The sequence below is a fragment of the Sinohyriopsis cumingii genome, chromosome 16 (assembly GCF_028554795.1).
Source record: "Sinohyriopsis cumingii isolate HCF-2022 chromosome 16, ASM2855479v2, whole genome shotgun sequence".
NCBI lineage: Eukaryota > Metazoa > Mollusca > Bivalvia > Unionida > Unionidae > Sinohyriopsis > Sinohyriopsis cumingii.
The window spans coordinates 38,982,062-39,002,264 of record NC_142976.1 but is presented as its reverse complement, the minus strand read 5'-3'; the positions used below and the strand labels follow the sequence as shown (position 1 = coordinate 39,002,264).

At 35.4% G+C, this 20,203-nt stretch overlaps 1 protein-coding gene across 1 annotated transcript in view; it reads right to left on the bottom strand.

Annotated features, from left to right (window-relative positions):
* LOC149780247 (hemicentin-1-like) overlaps positions 1-20,203 on the bottom strand; it is a 103,401-nt gene that overhangs the window by 444 nt on the left and 82,754 nt on the right. Inside the window, exons 10-13 of the mRNA XM_089937036.1 lie at positions 16,121-16,212; positions 10,844-11,110; positions 9,426-9,550; positions 6,162-6,303 (exon numbers count right to left, since the gene is read on the bottom strand). Of these exons, the coding sequence (XP_089793162.1) occupies positions 6,162-6,303; positions 9,426-9,550; positions 10,844-11,110; positions 16,121-16,212 (626 nt within the window). The remainder of the gene's footprint in view (positions 1-6,161; positions 6,304-9,425; positions 9,551-10,843; positions 11,111-16,120; positions 16,213-20,203) is intronic.

The following is a 20,203-nucleotide window of genomic DNA, read 5'->3' as shown; positions in this document are numbered from 1 at the left end:
TGTCAGGAAATAAACAATCTTAACAATTGCTCCATTTTAAAAGCAGAATTAATATTGAAATATATCAACTGTCTATCTCTCTGTCTGTCAGAATTATAATTGAAATATATCAACTGTCTGTCTGCCTGTCAGAATTATTATTGAAATGTATCAACTGTCTGTTTGTCTGTCAGAATTATCATTGAAATATATCAACTGTCTGTCTGTCAGAATTAATATTGAAATAAACCAACTGTCTGTGAAAAAAATATTGTGGTCATCCTGGAGACAAATTTATTTCTTCAGATTATTTTGCTATGAATCTTTATCTGAGTTATAAATAATGGGGGTAACTCACAAGGACATTACATGTCATTCCAGCAGTTCATATCCTGTGATGTCAAAAATTTAAAACAGGAATAAATTTCTTTCATTTATGGAAATGAACAATACATGAAACTACAACTTATGCACAATTTTAGGCTTGACTTTTGAGAAGATAAGGCAAATCTGATATCCCCCTTAAATCACTTTTTTATGTCTGAATTCATTTTAAAAAATTGCCTCTTCCAACTTTCTCATCTTAAGCTATAACTGTAGAAGATTTCCTCTTCAAATGAATATTTGTACTGAGTGCCTTAATTTGCACTAAGTGATACAGAAATATTGATTTACCACAAAAACAATCTTTGACTATTTGAGGGAATGCAGTTTATATAATAAATTTCATCACATATTTAAGGATTTTAAATTTGTTTACCTTTACCTTTCACTGTATATACAGAATTGTAACATCTTTATCTGTATCTTTTAGTACTTCATATTTACATTTAATGAGATGGTTTATCTTCAGTTTGTCTCTGTAATCCTTTATATTTATATCTCAAGAACTTAACTTTGAATTGGTACCATATAGCCTTTATTATCCTTTCAAGCTATTAAGCATTAATACATTACACATAATTTGATTAATTGCAAGGTTCAATTTACCATCGTAGTTATCAAACACAACATAGTCATCCAATATAAATCTGTAGTTATTGGGGGGGGGGGTAGAACTATCTGCTACTATTTCATTCTTTCCTTTTCATGCTGCTGAACATGGGGACTACATGGTCTGCAAGTAGTAGCATAGTCTTGCACCAAGAGTCCATATGCTATTTATTCAGTAGGAAATTAAGTACTAGACATTAAAATAAAAGGATGTGTTTTATTGTCAGCTATAGTACAGAGATTAAAGGTTTGGATGAAAACTGAATCCATTTAATAAGCAATTGCTACATCTCAAAATATTTAACACTCCATTTTGTTTTTCCCCACCAGTAAATTGGTTCCTTGGCTGTAAACTAATTAGTGGTCAAATACCTTAATTCTCATGAAGAATTCTCCATCTCTGAGTGAGGGACTAATAAGCACACTTGATAATGAGGACAAACCACCTGGCTTGAGAGGAAGAAAGACCATTCCAACCCTTCCTTCTCCCATAATAAAACCTTAAAGCAATAATTGGGTAAAGAAGCCTATCTTAACCATACCCAGCATAGACTGGGGATCTCAGTAGGACTCGACTGAGACTGGGGAATTCAGTAGGACTTGACTGAGACTGGGGAATTCAGTAGGACTTGACTGAGACTGAGGATCTCAGTAGGACATGGAACTACTGAGGATATCTGATTCTTAGCCTGAAATCCAGGTTGGCAAGAAAAGAAAAAGAATTATAGTTACTGCTGAACCATAAGCCACTTTTCTCAACTGATAGGGCATAAGGCTCACTCCTTCTCACTGACAATAATAAGAGCAGAAAATCAGTTGTTTAGGTAAGGTTGATAAAGCAAGTTTCACTCAGAGGCTCATAAAGGGTTCTGACAATGCACAAAGAACACATAAAATATTCATCTAGGCATAAATGAGTGAGATGCCAGTCTGTGGAATTCAAAATATCTGATGAGATCAGGAAGATGAGGGTCCGATCCAGTGGCTGAAATCCTAGAAAACTTGAGTGTTGGAAATGGTTCCCCTTTAGATTTCAATAATAGAAACATAACATTTTCTTTCCTCCAAAAAAAGAAGGAAGTCTTTCCCCGGATTTAAAGGTGTACGTTACGATCGATGCATTTCCTACTACAACAATGACAAAAGATTCTCCACTTTGCACAATAAACTTTGGAAGTGTGCTGCCTTTTTGCCTGGGCAATGAAGTTATCAATCTTGCTCAAAACATGGTCTTGGTAGATGCCAAATGTGAAGGTGGAGAATCTGTGGATTGTTGTGTCTGAGAGGCACTCTGTTCTCTAGTGGCAGGTTACTCCTTGGTGGTCATTTCCTGGTCTCATTTACACTTAGTCAAGAAGGTTGTTGAACCACAACCAACGAAACCACAGAGGGCAATCAGAATGAACTGAGACATGGAGATCCTGATCTGCAAATTATTTTGAAATGTTGGAAAGTAAAACTGTAAATTAACAATCATCTTCGAACTAAAATCATCCTCCATCCAGACCCTCTGATCTAGCACTGGAGAGACATAAAAAGGGAGCTCATTCAGTCTCATAGTGAACAAGCCCACTAATGGTCTCCCTTACAGTTGTGAAAGCATTGCAACTATCGACTGGTGCACTGACTATTCTGTGAAGACCACATGACCCATCATTACAGGCTTTTCATCAGGATATTTCCTTTCACTCAGAAATATGATGGTCTGTGAGAGTGATCTCCGATGAGACTGTTCACTACTACTGGTATGCTGTCCAAGATAACCCATAACACAAAGAAAAGGCTGGCATACCAATGAAGATCTGGAAACACTGCCCACATTTCTAGGCTGTTTATATGAAGGGTCACTTCTTTTCAAGACCAAAATTGCTAAACATTTATGCTCTGTGGCTCCAGATGAGCACTACATTTTGAATCTGAGGCATCTGTATACAGATAGGAATGGGGTTGAAGGATGTGAATAGGGACTATGGTCAGGAACAGATCCAGATCTAACCACCAGCTAAGGTAGTGCCACAAACTGGATTCCAGAGTAATCTGAACCAATAGCAGGTCCTGGTGTAGTTCTAGTTTGCTAGAAGTAGGAAATGGAGAGGGCACAGTGCTCAGAGTTTCCAGGAGAGAGAAGTAAAAGAGAGTTGACAATGAACTCTTGGCCAGATAAGCCTGTTATGAGGGACAGAATCTGAGCAATCCTGTCTGATAGAGCATGGTTGGTGAGGAAATTCTTTGTCACATACACAAAGACCTGGAAAGGGATGCAATCCAACTTCTGTCAGTTGTCAATAAGACCCAGACATATCACCATCAACCGACTGAGGAATGGGTCCTTGCAGAAGAACATCTCTGAAGTCATTCTGCATCAACCAGTCATCCAAATACTGGTGGCCCATCATCTTGTAATTCGATGACTGGTTGATGCAGAATGACTGCAGATCCCTCAGGACTTCACATGAGTCACCAGTATCTTGCATCAACAATTAAAGGCCATGTGTGTCGGAGTGAAACCAAATAGAAGACCCCAAAATGGAAATATCTCCTGGATGAGACAAAACCAGAGATATTTCCTGTGAAGTGGAAGATGGGAATAGCAAGGTAAACATTATAGAAAATGCTCAGTCTTAGGTCTTAATGGTGTTCTTGACTAAGGTGGTAGTCTGCATCTTGAAGGATTCTTCCTGCGAAATGTACTTAAGACAGAAAGATCAATGATAAGTTGAAACTTTCCACGCTTCTTCATCACAAGAAGAATTCCTAGAATAAAAACCTTGAATTTGGTTGTTTCCCACCCTCTTGCCTGCTCCATTCTGTAGAAGTCTACCTCTTCCCTCAAATTAATGAGTTGGACTGGTGAAATAAAAATTGGATGTCCAAAAGAGAGAAGGTAGCTCCTAAAAGGGAAGTCAGTATCCCTCATCTAAAGTAGAACAGATCCACATTCACCATGTTGCCCAACCAAATCTCTGGAAAGAGGGTCAGTCTAGCACCTTCTGGGTGTCTGAAAAGAGGAAGACACTGCAGGAGAGGGCACAACTCCTTAAGGAAGGGGAAGGATTTTGAAGAGTTCCTCTTGTGGCTTCTGCTGTCAAATCAAGCAAAATACAGGCAATAAGGAGATTGTAACTGGAGTTGCTTGTTAGTCTTCTGAGACTGATCCATCTGAAGAAACTGTGATGGGATACCTGCAGTTGATAAGGGTGGGTGTACAGACTAGACTACCTTTTTCTAGTAGACTCTTGACCTCTGGAAAGTTCCCAAACCATATCAGAATGCAGAAGCAGCAGAAGATCTGAACAATAGTTGGACCCGGACTGAAGAGAATCTCAGGTGTAGAAAGCCAAGAGGGAGGAGGTGGTCACCTTCATTCTCCTTCAACACTGATCCAACAGGTGGGAAGAAGCAGGAAGTCCAAATGGCAGGGAAGGACCTGTCACAGCTTGCTCTTCTGGAAAATCATAGGAATCCACCAGACTTCAAAAGGCATCATTATAAGCCTGTTCCAGAGGTCAGACAGGGTTGTCCTCTCTTGCATACCTCTCTGGAGAGAAAGACATCAAATTTGGTTTGTGGCATCCAGTAACTGCTCATTGGGATAATGTGATTAACAATGCTAGCTGTTCTCCTCGACAAACAGGGTTGCTGATACATCCTTGCCAATCTTGGAGAAAAGTGGCAGCCTGCCTCCCTCTTTTTTGCTGGACAAGGTCAAAGGTCACTGAGCACAACCCCAGCCTGTCATGTCAAACATGCCTTGAGACCAAGTTAGGGACATCTGTGATGCCATGGAGGAAAGAAAACTCACTACAACGTAATGGGTGGGTGGGCTCAAATCTGTAGGAATTAAATGGGCAAATAGGGTTGGGAGGGATGTTGATCTGATCCCCTTCCCCAGCAGATGGATGAGCAAATAAGACTCCCTGTCCTCTAGGGATTGGATAATAACATAGAGATTGGGAGTGATCTATCCAGTACCCATCCTTAGACCAATGGTCAATTCCCAAAATCTGCCAAGGACATGACCACTGATTAGTGACTGTTCCTCGGAGACTAGTGACCAGTAGTTTACCAGTAACCAGTGAATTTTCTAATTTAATTTGTATGCAACTGCTTATTCATTTACATACACAAGAACTTCATTAACATTTTTCAGAATACGATTCTTGATTTTAAAGTAAATGAAGTTTATCAAGGCAATGAAAAGATACCTATATATCTGAATGCTCTGCATACATGATTAGTGGTTTGTTTGTTGTTGTTTAATGGCACTTTGCATGCATGCATAGTTGTTTGTTGTTGTTTAATGGCATTTTGCATGCATGTATCATTGTTTGTTTTTGTTTAATGGCATTTTGCATGCATGTATAGTTGTTTGTTGTTGTTTAATGGCATTTTGCATGCATATATAGTTGCTTTTTTGTTGTTTGATGTAACTTTGCATGCATGCATAGTTGTTTGTAGTTGTTTAATGGCATTTTGCATGCATGTATCATTGTTTGTTATTGTTTAATGGCATTTTGCATGCATGTATAGTTGTTTGTTGTTGTTTAATGGCATTTTGCATGAATGCATAGTTGTTTGTTTTATGTTGTTTAATGGCATTTTGCATGCATGTATAGTTGTTTTCTGTTGTTGTTTAATGGCACATTGCATGCATGTATAGTTGTTTGTTGTTGTTTAATGGCATTTTGCATGCATGTATAGTTGTGTTTTTTTGTTGTTGTTTAATGACATTTTGCATGCATGTATAGTTGTTCGTTGTTGTTTAATGGCATTTTGCATGCATGTATAGTTGTTTGTTGTTGTTTAATGGCACTTTGCATGCATGTATATTTGTTTGTTGTTGTTTAATGGCATTTTGCATGCATGTATAGTTGTTTGTTGTTGTTTAATGGCACTTTGCATGCATGTATAGTTGTTTGTTTGTTGGTATTTAATGGCACCTTTGGCACTTTATTTGACTGTATCATGCCATGGAAATAGGAGATCCCAAGGACACATCTATCCATACTGGGGGGGGGTGCATCAACTCCCGATGGATTACAAGTCCAGTATTCTATGAGCCACAATGCCATTGCTTATTAATAAGAGGAATTTACTGGACATTGGATTCTTTCATACAAATGATACCTATCAGAAAATTCTCTCCTTTCTCAAACTGTTTTACTGTGCAATAAAGAAGTTCAACTTACATCCCACTTCCAGTTTGATGGTTGCCGAGTCAGATCCAGCATCATTGATGGCCACACATTGGTATTCCCCAGCATCTAGTTCCTGAGCCCCCATGATCTTCATCTGACCACTGTTGACTTGAACATAGGACACAGTCTTTAGCTGGAACAGTTAAAATTTATGGTATTTTTACACATTATTTTCATGATATTAATCAAATGATTTTACACTAATTAGTATTTTATTAGCTAAGAAATCATTAAAAGCTCTATACTGATGAAAATAAATTGAAAGAATAACTTTAAAATGAAGATCATCTGTCATTATCAAAACAGCATTTTGTCCTGCATTAGCCAAGGTCATACAGGTACTGTTATTCTGTATTAGCCAAGGTCAAAGTGCCATAAAAGATGTTATATATGGGCTTATTTGTTCTGCAATTGGGATAGTAGAGTGAAAACTGAAATTTCAGTGTGAGTGTTACATTATTAAAAGTTCATTCAGTATTATTTAATATTAACTGTGCAAATATTCTAACTTCTTATAAAATTACATTCTGGACAAATCAAGGGTTGGCATGATGTGATCTTGGACATGCAGCAAATGACAGAATCTGGAAGAAAGTACCAATGAATATCTTACTGCACAGGCCAAAAAAATTGAATTCACACAAAAAGACAAAAAGACTTTGCCTCTGACTTGTCCAATTATAGGACTATCAATCTATTAATTTATTTAGGAATTGATTGTAAATTTTGAAGCATTGGTTTTAGTATGAACCTGAAAGTAAACAAATTGTGCAACTCCACTACTTTACAAAATTTGTAATTTAATTAGTACTTTGGGACAATATCAAGAGCTTTAATTTTGTTTACTATCTTGTACTCCTCCAATATTTCACCTTGGCAAATGAGTAAAATTGCAAAAAAAAAACAAAGAAGAATTCCTTGAAAGGGCTGATGCTCTGCTATTTTAAAAGATAAGACTATTTCTTCTTTCTAACTTCAGCATACTAAAACTATGATATTCTTGAGTGATAAGATTTTCCTATTAGCTTCTGTGGCAACCATCCTAGATGTGAGATCAGCACTGTTTTCATTTAGGACAAACTATATGCTATAGAAAACCTTGGATGAAAATCCCAAACAAATATGACCATCCATTCAGGAGAATTACTGACAACAAGATTTTCAATGTTTATTGTGGTACCCGTATTGCATGACTATTTTCATTTAAGACCAACTAGATATCATAATTATGTTGGTGAGAACCCTATGCTGATATCTCCATCAATTCTAGAGTAGCAATGAAAAGATTTTCAAGAATGCCACCATGGTGGCCATATTGGAGGACATATCAGCATCATTTTCATTCAATTAGATACTGTAAGAAGTGGTAAAAAAAAAACATGTTGATATGACTTTTCAATTAGAACGAGTAGTGACAAGAAGATTTTTAAGATGGGTGCCATGATGGCCATATTTGAGGTCAAATCCACACCATTTTCATTTAGGACTAACTTGAAATCATAACAAGTCTTCTGGTGAAAGCCCAATGTTGGCATGACTTTCCATTAGGAGGGGTAGCAATAATATTTTCAAGCTGGCTGCCATGGCGGCCATATTGGACATCACATTAGCACAGATTTCATTTAAGGCCAAATAATCACAATACGAGACTGATCTGGTGGCCTAGGTGATTAGAGCATCTGACTTGAATATGGGAGGTTGCAGGTTTCAACCCCAGCCAAGTCATACCAAAGACTTATAAAAAATGGTACTAACATCTGCCTCACTTGGCATCCAGCATTAAGAGGTTAGTGTTAGGACTTGTCAGCCTGGTGTTAAGAAAATGTGACTGGGTGGAACATGATGCTACATGTTTGTGGCATTACTATAAACTGCAATATGACTAAAACTGTTAAAACTATCTTAAAAATCCAAACATCCACACACAGACACAATAAGAAGTCTACTGGTGAAAACCACATGTTCATATGTCTTTCCACTCGGATAAAAAATTATGAAGATATTTTTAACGTGGCTGCTTTTGTGGCCATATCAGATGTCAGATTAGCACCATTTTTATTAATGACCAACCAGACATTATAAGAAGTCCTTAATGAAAGCCCCATGTTGATATAAACATCCATTCAAAAGGAGTAGCAACAAGATTTTTGACATAGCCACTGTGATGGTTATACGGGATATCCAACTGGATCCGTTTTCATAAAGGGACCAACTAGATACCACAAGGAGTCTCCTGTTCAAACCCCATGTCAATATGACTTTCTGTTCAGGAGGAGCAGCAATAAAAAGATACTTAAAATGGGAGGCAGCCATACTGAAAATCAGACCCACATCTTTTTCATTTAGGACCAAATAGACATCATAAGAAGTCTTTTAGCATAAATTTAATGTTGATATGAGCATCCATTCATGAGGAGTAGTAACAGCAAGATTTTATGCTCACTGTGATGGCTATACTGGATATTTGAGTGATATCATTTTGATTTAGGACAAGTAGGCGTCATATGAAGTCTCATACCCCATACTGATGTGACTATCCATTTAGGAAGAGCATCAATAGCAAGATTTCCAAGATGGCTGCCATACTGGCCATATTAGACATCATATTGGTACCATTTTTATAAAAGACCAACCAGACATCATAAAAAGTCTTTTGGTGGGAATCCCATATTGATACGACCATTCATTCAAGGGGAGTAATATTTTCAAGATGGCCATTGTAGCAGCCGTACTGGATGTCCTGGCAGTACCATTTTCATTTAGAACCAACTAGACCCTGGGATGAATGAGTGTTAAACATTTCATGGTAATCCTCCAAGCAGATTAGAAGAGGCAGCAATACCAAGCTAATGGATAAATGTACAAAAAAGGAAGATGGATGACAGATGACAGACAACAAACAACGCGCCATTTCATAAGCTCTCCCTGCCTATGACCACTAGAGCTAAAACACTTAAAATTACATATACATATGAACAATAAACACTGAAAGATTAAAATATTTCAATCTGATACATGCATCTATCAAATATTGTATACCTACATTAGTAGGAGTAAAACATTCTTGGTCAGAATGAAAACTAGATTACAAGACTGAATTGTTCAGAGTGAACTAGATTACAAGACTGAATTGTTCAGACTGAACTAGATTACAAGACTGAATTGTTCAGACAAAACTAGATTACAAGACTGAATTGTTCAGACAAAACTAGATTACAAGACTGAATTGTTCAGATGGAAGACTTTTATAAATACCTCTAGGTCTCCTTTAAACCACTTTATCTCTGGTTTTGGAATTCCATCTGCTTTACAGTTTAGTACTGCTTCATCCCCACTTGCTACCAAAACCCTGCTCTCATATTCGTAAACGTTTGGAACCTCTGACATTAAACACAGAAATTAGGTCAATATATCATGTATTAACTTATTTATCATTTATAATTTTTCAACTTTTTTTCATTTCATGCAAAATGTATTTGAAAACTTCCAACTGTTTTAAAGTAAACTGTTATGTTTTTTAAAAATTCCACTTTTTTTAAAGCAACGTGTAAAGTTGTTTTTTTTTAAAATTAAAATTCCACCTGTTTTAAAGTAACCTGTATACTAATTCATGACTTTAGCATGTGCAACTATTGTATTATGGATCATGCCTATTTGTGATGATGCCATCTTTATAATTTGCTTTTTTGGCAAGACTGAAATACATCTAACTCTATGCAATTATTCTATATCATCTATTCAGAGTCAAATCTTTCACATTTTATTTTAAATCTATGGCATAGAGAATGTTAAGTTTTTAATTTCATCATAGATCTTTACATTAGATAGACATGGATATAGTGTTGTATGAAAGATACAGTATAACCTCATTATAATGCTGTCCATGTGCATCACTTAGTATAGTGCCTTATAGTGAAGTTGTCTTACAATGAAGTACATTATACAGCACTACCTCATTATAATGTAGTCCAAAGACATCACATAGTATACTGCCTTATAGTGAAGTTACCTTACAATGAAGTACATTATACATCACTACCTCATTATAATGTAGTCCAAAGACATCACATAGTACACTGCCTTATAGTGAAGTTGCCTTACAATGAAGTACATTATACATCACTACCTCATTATAATGTAGTCCAAAGACATCACATAGTATACTGCCTTATAGTGAAGTTACCTTACAATGAAGTACATTATACATCACTACCTCATTATAATGTAGTCCAAAGACATCACATAGTACACTGCCTTATAGTGAAGTTGCCTTACAATGAAGTACATTTTACAGCACTACCTCATTATAATGTAGTCAAAGGGCATCACATAGTATACTGCCTTATAGTGAAGTTGCCTTAAAATGAAGTACATTGTACAGTGCTACCTCGATATAATGCTGTCATTGTGAGTCACTAACAATGTTGCCTCATAGTGATATCCACTTACAATTATACATATGATTTACTACCATTAATGTTAGCATTGATATTTATGACCACACATACCTTTATAACAGGATCCATGTTATTATTAAGGGTCTTATAATGAGGTAGTGCTGTAGAATTATGTGTGTGTGTGTGTCTGAGAGAGAGATAGAGAGAGAGGCAGAGGGAGAGAGAGGCACAGAGAGAGAGAGAGAGAAAGAGATTGTGTATTTGTTTCAACCATACCCATGTATCTGAAAACAGCGGCTGCTCTAGATTCCCCAGCCAGATTTCTTGCCACACAAACATATGTTCCCTCATCACTTTGCTGCACGTTTTGTATGGTAAGTACACCATCATGAATGACCACATGTTCATCAGCAATCAAGGCCTGCCCATCTCGTGTCCAGAATAAGATTGGAGTAGGGAAACCAACAGCAGAACACTCAACACTAACAGACTCACCTGCCACAAACTTTACCTCACCAGGTGTAACAACAACTGTGGGGACCACTGAAATAAAAAAGGAAAGGGATGAAAATGATCAAATTAAGTGCCTTTTATCTACATGTATTTTTCCACTCTAGAAAACAAATGGCTTTTTATAGGAAAATGTGTATGAATTTTTAAAGGATATGCAATGTTATACAAAAAGGTTATGCAATGTCAAATAGAAAGGCTCTGCAGTATCAGATAGAAAGGTTATCCAATGTAAAATAGAAAGGTTATGCAATGTTAATAAAAAGGTTATGCAATGTTAATCAAAAGGTTATGCAATATCAAATAGAAAGGTTATTTGTCAAATAGAAAGGTTAAAGGAGACTAGAAATCAAAATTTTCCTTTTACGTATGTAATTCTCTACAGATTTTAATTTGACTGCAATGTTTATAAATTAAATATTGTAAGTGGGTAGTGATTATATTGCGTGGAAGATACCACGATTCCGTAAATTGCCGAGTTTTTCCGAGTTTTGATGAGATGACAGATCACGTGGTACCGTGACGCTATACTAGCCAGTCCTCGAATACAAACATACACATTGGCGAGCGAGGCAGACAGGAGGAGACCACATTTGGGTTGCACATTTAAAAGTTGAATCTGCAGTCTGATATAATAGTTTATGTACTGTACTGGTAAGTGCTAAAAGAAATTTGTAAGCACAGGCCCCGGGCTGGTGACTTAAATAAACTAAAGTCCTGAATGAAATTCCACAAGCCCAGACAGTTCATACTTGTCAACTCTCAAGCCGGGAGAAAAAACCTCCCGATTTTGGGGGTATTTCCTCATCTACCTCCCAATCTCGTAATATCTCTCAATTTTGCGCAGCGAAGTCCCGTTTATTACATTATGTCTGTCAATTTTCATTTGTCAGAAGAAAAAACCACAACCCCAAACCATTTATAAATAGATATAACGTATGCAATCCACAGTCTAAACTGCCACACACTGCAGACATCATAGCGATATGACTGAAAAATTGTTAAAGCTACGTTAAAAATTCAAATCACACGCACACACATCTAAATCCGGCACTGGACGAAATAATTAATATCATACAACAGTTTTTTTTCTTTTTTCTTCTTCTTCAGTAAATAGAACGTGAAGATTAAACATCATTCAAGTAAATTTCAGATGTTTTTAAACAACTACAACAGTACTATAGTATAAAAAAAATTAAAAGAATAAAATTGTCACCAATTAGCTTAAATGAATGATCACTTTGAAATTTTCTCTGCAAACAAAATCGCATATCCATTTCTGCCAAAGAAACTCGGCCAGTTACCACCTGACATTCCTCTCCCGTATATGAAAAGTTTAATTACCATGATTAAATTACAAGAATAAAACAAAATATACCATGCAGTATATGTGGCCCTAAAGAACTAATTCTGAATAAATATTTTATTCAGCAAACAGTGTTACATGCATTAAGACTTACACCTAAATAAATAAGGTGGGGCATAAAACTTGAGAAAAACAGTTGCCACATGTACAGTAACTTGTGACTGCAGATTTTAACTGTTAAAATGAAGTCCATGGCATCGTCAGTAACAACAAAATAGGCATTGTTTATTTGGTAATCAATTGCTGGTGCTTACACATACACACACTGTCGAACATGGTTTCTTTGAAGTATGTCCGAAGGGCAGTCCTTTTCACAAGATCAATGCAAGGATAAGGAGTATGTTCATTAGTCATACCAGCTTTATTGTTTGCGTACTTAAATCAAAACTTTAGCTATTTTGCTATTTAGCCAGAGCTGACCAGAATATGCAAAAGGGGCTTGTCATGGGGGAATAATAAGGCGTATCACAGGGAGAAAAGGCACATCCCATGTCAAATGGAAAGGTTATGCATTGTCAAATGGAAAGGTTATGCACTGTCAAATATAAAGGTTCACTACATTTTTACAACACATAAACTGCATGAAATAGTTGACAGCAAACCGTCTATTCATTCAGGTTTCGAGTTTTGAAAATGTTGTAATGCTAAAGGATAATGTCATTAATGCAATTAGTTACTATTTAAAATATGTGTCAGATATGTAACTGGTTTCTGCATACTATAAAAATACATGTCAGAGATGTCTCTGGACTCTACTTTCCATTAAAACAAATGTCAGAGATGTCTCTGGATTCTATTTTCTATTAAAATACATGTCAGAGATGTCTCTGGATTCTATTTCTATTAAAATACATGTCAGAGATGTCTCTGGATTCTATTTCTATTAAAATACATGTGAGAAATGTCTCTGGATTATATTTATATTAAAATACATGTCAGAGATGTCTCTGGATTTTACTTTCTATTAAAATACATGTCAGAGATGTTTCTGGATTCTATTTCTATTAAAATATATGTCAGAGATGTCTCTGGATTCTATTTCTATTAAAATACATGTCAGAGATATCTCTCAATTCTATTTCTAATAAAATACATGTCAGAGATATCTCTGGATTACATTTTTATTAAAATACATGTCAGAGATGTCTCTGGATTCAATTTCTATTAAAATACATGTCAGAGATGTCTCTGTATTCAATTTCTATTAAAATACATGTCAGAGATGTCTCTGGATCCTATTTCTATTAAAATACATGTCAGAGATGTCTCTGGATTCTATTTCTATTTAAATACATGTCAGAGATGTCTCTGGATTCTATTTCTATTAAAATACATGCCAGAGATATCTCTGGATTGTACATTGTAGCAATATATTTGTGTGGCCAGACTTTATTATTTGATTACTAAGTTGATTTTCAAAGAATTGTAGAACTAAAATGACATTCAAGGAATTGTAAAACCAGCTGACTTTCAAGGAACTGAATGACTTTCAAGGAATTGTAAAACCTGCCCAAGCAAACATATTGTGGGAATCTTTTGTTATTTAATCACTGAAAAATATTGATTAATAAAAAAGTACTATTTGAGAAAGGCTCAAACTATTAAGACTTTTCTATATGTATTCAGTTTGTGTGTCAAAGTAGAAAATGTAAGACTTTTCTTTATGTATTCAGTTTGTGTCAAAGTAGAAAATGTAAGACTTTTCTTTATGTATTCAGTTTGTGTGTCAAAGTATAAAATTTAAGACTTTTTTATATATTCAGTTTGTCATGTCAAAGTATAAATACAGTTACTAATAAATCTAACCTTAATTAAAAGCACTGTCCAGTTTTAGTAGCATGTTTAATGAAAGATATAAATAGCCACCATTCAAAATTGTTTGAGAAAAGTGGCAGCGGAGAAATCAATAAAATAATGCTTGAGTCATTGAAGTTTAATGAAAAATAAATATAAAGATAGGACACTTGAAATTATTTTCAGTGTAATTAATATTTTTAATTCAGTAATTTCAGCATATTTTGCAAGAGAACATATTTTAAACTTAATCATTGGCAATATGCATATAACAAGACTATATTTTTTTAAACCAGATAGAATATTAGTATATTTAATTTTGATAGTCTCACAAAATTTCAAAGTCTATTTTATGAATATTGTGTAGTTTATACAACTCTAAAATAACAAAATCTGTTTATTGTTCCCATATTTTAATTCAGCCTATTCTGATGTTCTTCATCTACATGTTCAGTGTCTACTTGCCTTCAAGGTGAATCCAACTGTAAACATTATAGAACCAGATCTGCCATCAAATTAAGCACCAGCAAAACTGGGTCTATGCAGTTTTTTTAGGAGTAATAAGTAAAACAACACAGAACTCATCTGCTGGTGTGCATACAGATCAAGGTCTATATTGTTGGCAGTTGGACTTGACTAGTAAAGAGAATGTATGGTAACTCTAAATTGTCCTAAATTTCCAGGAGGAATTTTTGCTTATATAATAATCATGAGAAAGTGGCACAGCGTTTTTACACTCCTTTGGGGTTTATGTAAGAGGGTCAAAGGCCAATAAACCAAATTTAAAATTACAGTGACATTTTTTCATTATTTCAAGAGCAAACTTAATACATGCAATCATTACCTGGGTTGGTAGTGGGGTCATTGTGTAAAAAATATCAAAGTACTGGGAATACTGATGACTGACTTCAAGGATTGAAGTTCTACTAATTCACCTAAGATCAGAAGGAAGAACACAACTCCAGTGATAATGATATTCATGGTTTTTTTTCTCTCAGACACATATTGCTGTATATGTTTTTTAAAATATATTTCTAAATTTGCTTCTCTTTATATGTTACTAGAGAATTTATACTAATATGTGAATTACTAGAGGAATTATTGTGGTGATTTCCTTTTAAAAACCATTTTAAACTGTCATTTCATGCAATGCCTTTAGGAATCGGGTCACAATTAGTACTTCCAGTTCAGTACCCATGAATGTAGTTCTAGTCTATTTTTAGAACATTGTTTCCTCTCTCATTTTGGTGGTGATAGAAGAGTTTATTTATGCATTTTTGGTAGGGATTTAAAGCTAATTGTTTATTCTTGATAATATAAGCTCAGGGTACTGTTGTCTGTGTGTATTTTGGCGACAGTGCACAGTGAGTAATAAGGCCTTGGTGATGATCCGGAAGTGAAATCTGTGTTCTGTTTACATGCTGCTCTGTTGACAGTCCAGCATCTCAAAAAAGAGCAGGTTAACCTTTGACAAGAACTTCACCATGAAGTCATCTTTGAAGGTATTTTAGATTAACATATGATTTGCACTGATTGTCACACAATGGAAAGGTCAGTACTGAGAAACAAATGTAGAGAACATATACTAAAATTAATTGTGTTCAATGTCCATTAGCAGACTAATATTTGAAGGAGATACCTCTAATCATATGCCTACATTTTAGTTGCCTCCCTTGAAATAAAACAGCTAAAAGGCCAGTGGAATTTTGCTTCACTACTAATTTTGTTAAGGTCATAACGTTTGTTACTATTATTGGTAATACAAACTCTGTCTGGTAAAGTAGAATGGACACTGTCATTGGACATGGAAGGATCAAATCCATCCAAGCCGACAAAGTAAATTTGCTATGACAAGCAATGACAATAGTTCTAGCTACATTTACCTTGCAGTAATATTGAGACCTGATCCTGGGTCTTGCCACCCTCATTTGCAGCCACACAGGTATAGGAACCTTCATCATCAGCATCCACATTTCTAAAAACAAATATATATAAATAAGATACTAAGCTAAGGGTCTAAACAATTACAGAAATATATATTTTTACTAAGCTTAGGGTCCAAGCAGTCCATAATCACTTAAAAATTTAACAGTTGGTGTGCATTTTCATGCACTATTCCTTTAGAAAATGAAATAATTCCTGAGTATGGATCATTACACAAAATGGTATAAGAAATTAGCCCACCACTAAATGTCCTTAAAATAACATATATTGAAGAATTTAAAAATTCATCAAATGTGTGCAGTTTCATGAACACATATTCTTTTGTCAGATACATGAAGAAAAATGTGTCCTTCATATTTTCATACAGCCCTTATGAGTATGTTTTTCAAGGTCTTCCAGAGGTTTTCAAGGATTGTTAATTATTATAAAAATGGCTCATGCACCTATTTTGAAATGTAAACATTGCTCATTCCTTGTTTGGTCACATTTCTTACTAAATTAGTCAGCCATCTGCAGATATGATTAGGCACTGCTATCAGTCTGGAAAATTTATAAATAACAATGATCATGAATTTAAAATGTCATATATTTTATTAACTTCATAGATTTCTTATTTCCTCTAATTTAAGGAATATTTTTGGCAAAATTTAAAATGTGTTAATGACTAATTCAAGAAATTTCCAAATATAAAACCAACATTTTTTAAATGCAAGGAGTGTTTTCAATAATTTCTCAAGTTCAATGATTTTTCACAGTTTATATATATATATATATATATATATATATATATATATATATATATATATATATATATATATATATATATATATATATATATATATATATATATATTGGAAGATGAATTTGTGTTATAGTGGCACAATAAATAAGCCCACAATTGAATTCTGACACAGAGAGCTTGTACGACCAATTTCCACTGATGATGATTTCCTAAGGCATCATATTTTTGTTGATTTCATCATTTTTGTTCAGGGTATACTTCTTTTCTTTTTCATTTTTATTAAGAATTAGGATGCTGAAATGACAATTAAATTACTTTGCAAATAATTTTCCCAGAGTTTATAACACTATGATATACTGAGGTAACATGTCATATCAATGAGTTCATAATGTAATGATCAAGTAATTTAAACTGCCCAGTCTAAATTGATTTCACAAAAGCATACATTCTTAAGCAAGAGTGTCATCAGCATACAACATTTGTTTAAAAACTCTGTATGAAACACATACAATAACTCTGCATGTAAACATACCAGGTATGTAATAAACATTACCAGGTATGTAAAAACACTACCAGGTGTGTCATAAACCCTATCAGGTATGTAATAAACACTACCAGGTATGTAATAAACATTACCAGGTATGTAATAAACATGACCAGGTATTTAATAAACATTACAAGGTATATAATAAACACTATCAGGTATGTAATAAACATTACCAGGTATGTGATCTGATGTGATGTGATGTGATTTTGATTTTTAATGTAGCTTTAACAATTTTTCAGTCATATCGCTATGATGTCTGCAATGTCTCAGTTTATAGTGACATCTAGCACTGGGACATCATGTCACAGACATGTAGCATGATGTCCCACCCAGTCACATTATCCTAACACCAGGCTGATCAGTCCTAACACTAACCTCTTAATGCTGAATGCCAAGCAAGGCAGCTGTTAGTACCATTTTTTGTAAGTCTTTGGTATGACTCGGCTGGGCATCGAACCCACGACCTTCCACATCCGAGGCTGTACATCAATGCAACCATTAATACATCCCATCTCTCTGTATATCCATGCATCCATCCATACATTGCATCTGTCTGTACATCAATACATACCATCTGTCTGTACATCAATGCAACCATTAATACATCCCATCTGTCTGTACATCCATGCATCCATCCATACATTGCATCTGTCTGTACATCAATACATACCATATGTCTGTACATCAATGCAACCATTAATACATCCCATCTGTCTGTACATCCATGCATCCATCCATACATCACATCTGTCTGTACATCAATACATTCCATCTGTCTGTACATCAATACATACCATCTGTCCGTACATCAATGCAACTATTAATACATCCCATCTGTCTGTACATGCATGCATCCATCCATACATAGCATCTGTCTATACATCAATACATTCCATCTGTCTGTACATCAATACATACCATCTGTCTGTACATCAATGCAACCATTAATACATCCCATCTGTCTGTACATCCATGCATCCATCCATACATTGCATCTGTCTGTACATCAATACATACCATATGTCTGTACATCAATGCAACCATTAATACATCCCATCTGTCTGTACATCCATGCATCCATCCATACATCACATCTGTCTGTACATCAATACATTCCATCTGTCTGTACAGCAATACATACCATCTGTCTGTACATCAATGCAACCATTAATACATCCCATCTGTCTGTACATCCATGCATCCATCCATACACACCATCTGTCTGTACATCAATACATTCCATCTGTCTGTACATCAATACATACCATCTGTCTGTACATCAATGCAACTATTAATACATCCCATCTGTCTGTACATCCATGCATCCATCCATACATTGCATCTGTCTATACATCAATACATTCCATCTGTCTGTGCATCAATACATACCATCTGTCTGTACATCAACGCAACCATTAATACATCACATCTGTCTGTACTTCCATGCATCCATCCATACATCGCATCTGTCTGTACATCAATACATTCCATCTGTCTGTACATCAATGCAACCATTAATACATCCCATCTGTCTGTACATCCATGCATCCATCCATACATCGCATCTGTCTGTACATCAATACATTCCATCTGTCTGTACATCAATACATACCATCTGTCTGTACATCGATGCAACCATTAATACATCCCATCTGACTATACATCCATGTATCCATACATACATCCCATCTGTCTGTACATCCATGTATCCATACATACATCCCATCTGTCTGTATATCCATGCATCCAAAAATTCATCCCATCTGTCTGTATATCCATGCATCCATCAATATATCCCACCTGACTGAACATCAATACATTCCATCTGTCTGTACATCAATGTATCCATCCATGAATCCCAGCTGTCTGTATATCCATGCATTGCATCTGTTTGTATCCATCAAAACATCCCATCTGTCTGCACATTGATGCATCAGTCAATATATCCCATCTGTCTGTACATCCATGTATCCATCAATTCATCCAATATGTATGTACATCCAATTGTATCCCATTCGACTGTACATCCATGCATCCACCCATACATCCCATCTGTCTTTACATCCATGCATCCATCAATTCATCCAGTCCTTATGTACTTCCTTGTATCCATCAATTCATTCAGTCTCTCTGTACATCAATGCATCCATCAATATATCCCATCTGTCTGCACATCCATGTACCCCATCTAACTGTATGTCCATGTATCCATCTATATATCCCATTTGTCTGTACATCCATGTATCCATCCATACATCCCAGCTTTCAGTAAATCTATGCATCTAACAATTCATCCCATCTCTGTGTACATCCATGCATCCATCAATCCATCCAATCTGTATATACATCCATGTATCCATCATTTCATTCAATCTGTACATCAATGCATCCATCAATCCATCCAATCTGTCTACACATCCTTGTATCCCATCTGACTGTATGTCCATGTATCCCATCTGTCTGTACATCAATGTATCCATCCATACATCCCAGCTGTCAGTACATCCATGCATCTATCACTTCATCCCAATTCTATGTACATCAGTGCATCCCATTAGTCTGTACATCCATATATCCATCAATTCATTCCATCTGTCTATACATCCATGCATACATCCATGCATCCCATCTGTACTTCCATGCATCCATATGCATCTATCAATTCATCCCATCTGTCTGTACATTGATACATCCCATCTGTCCGTATATCCATACATCAAAATAATCCTATCT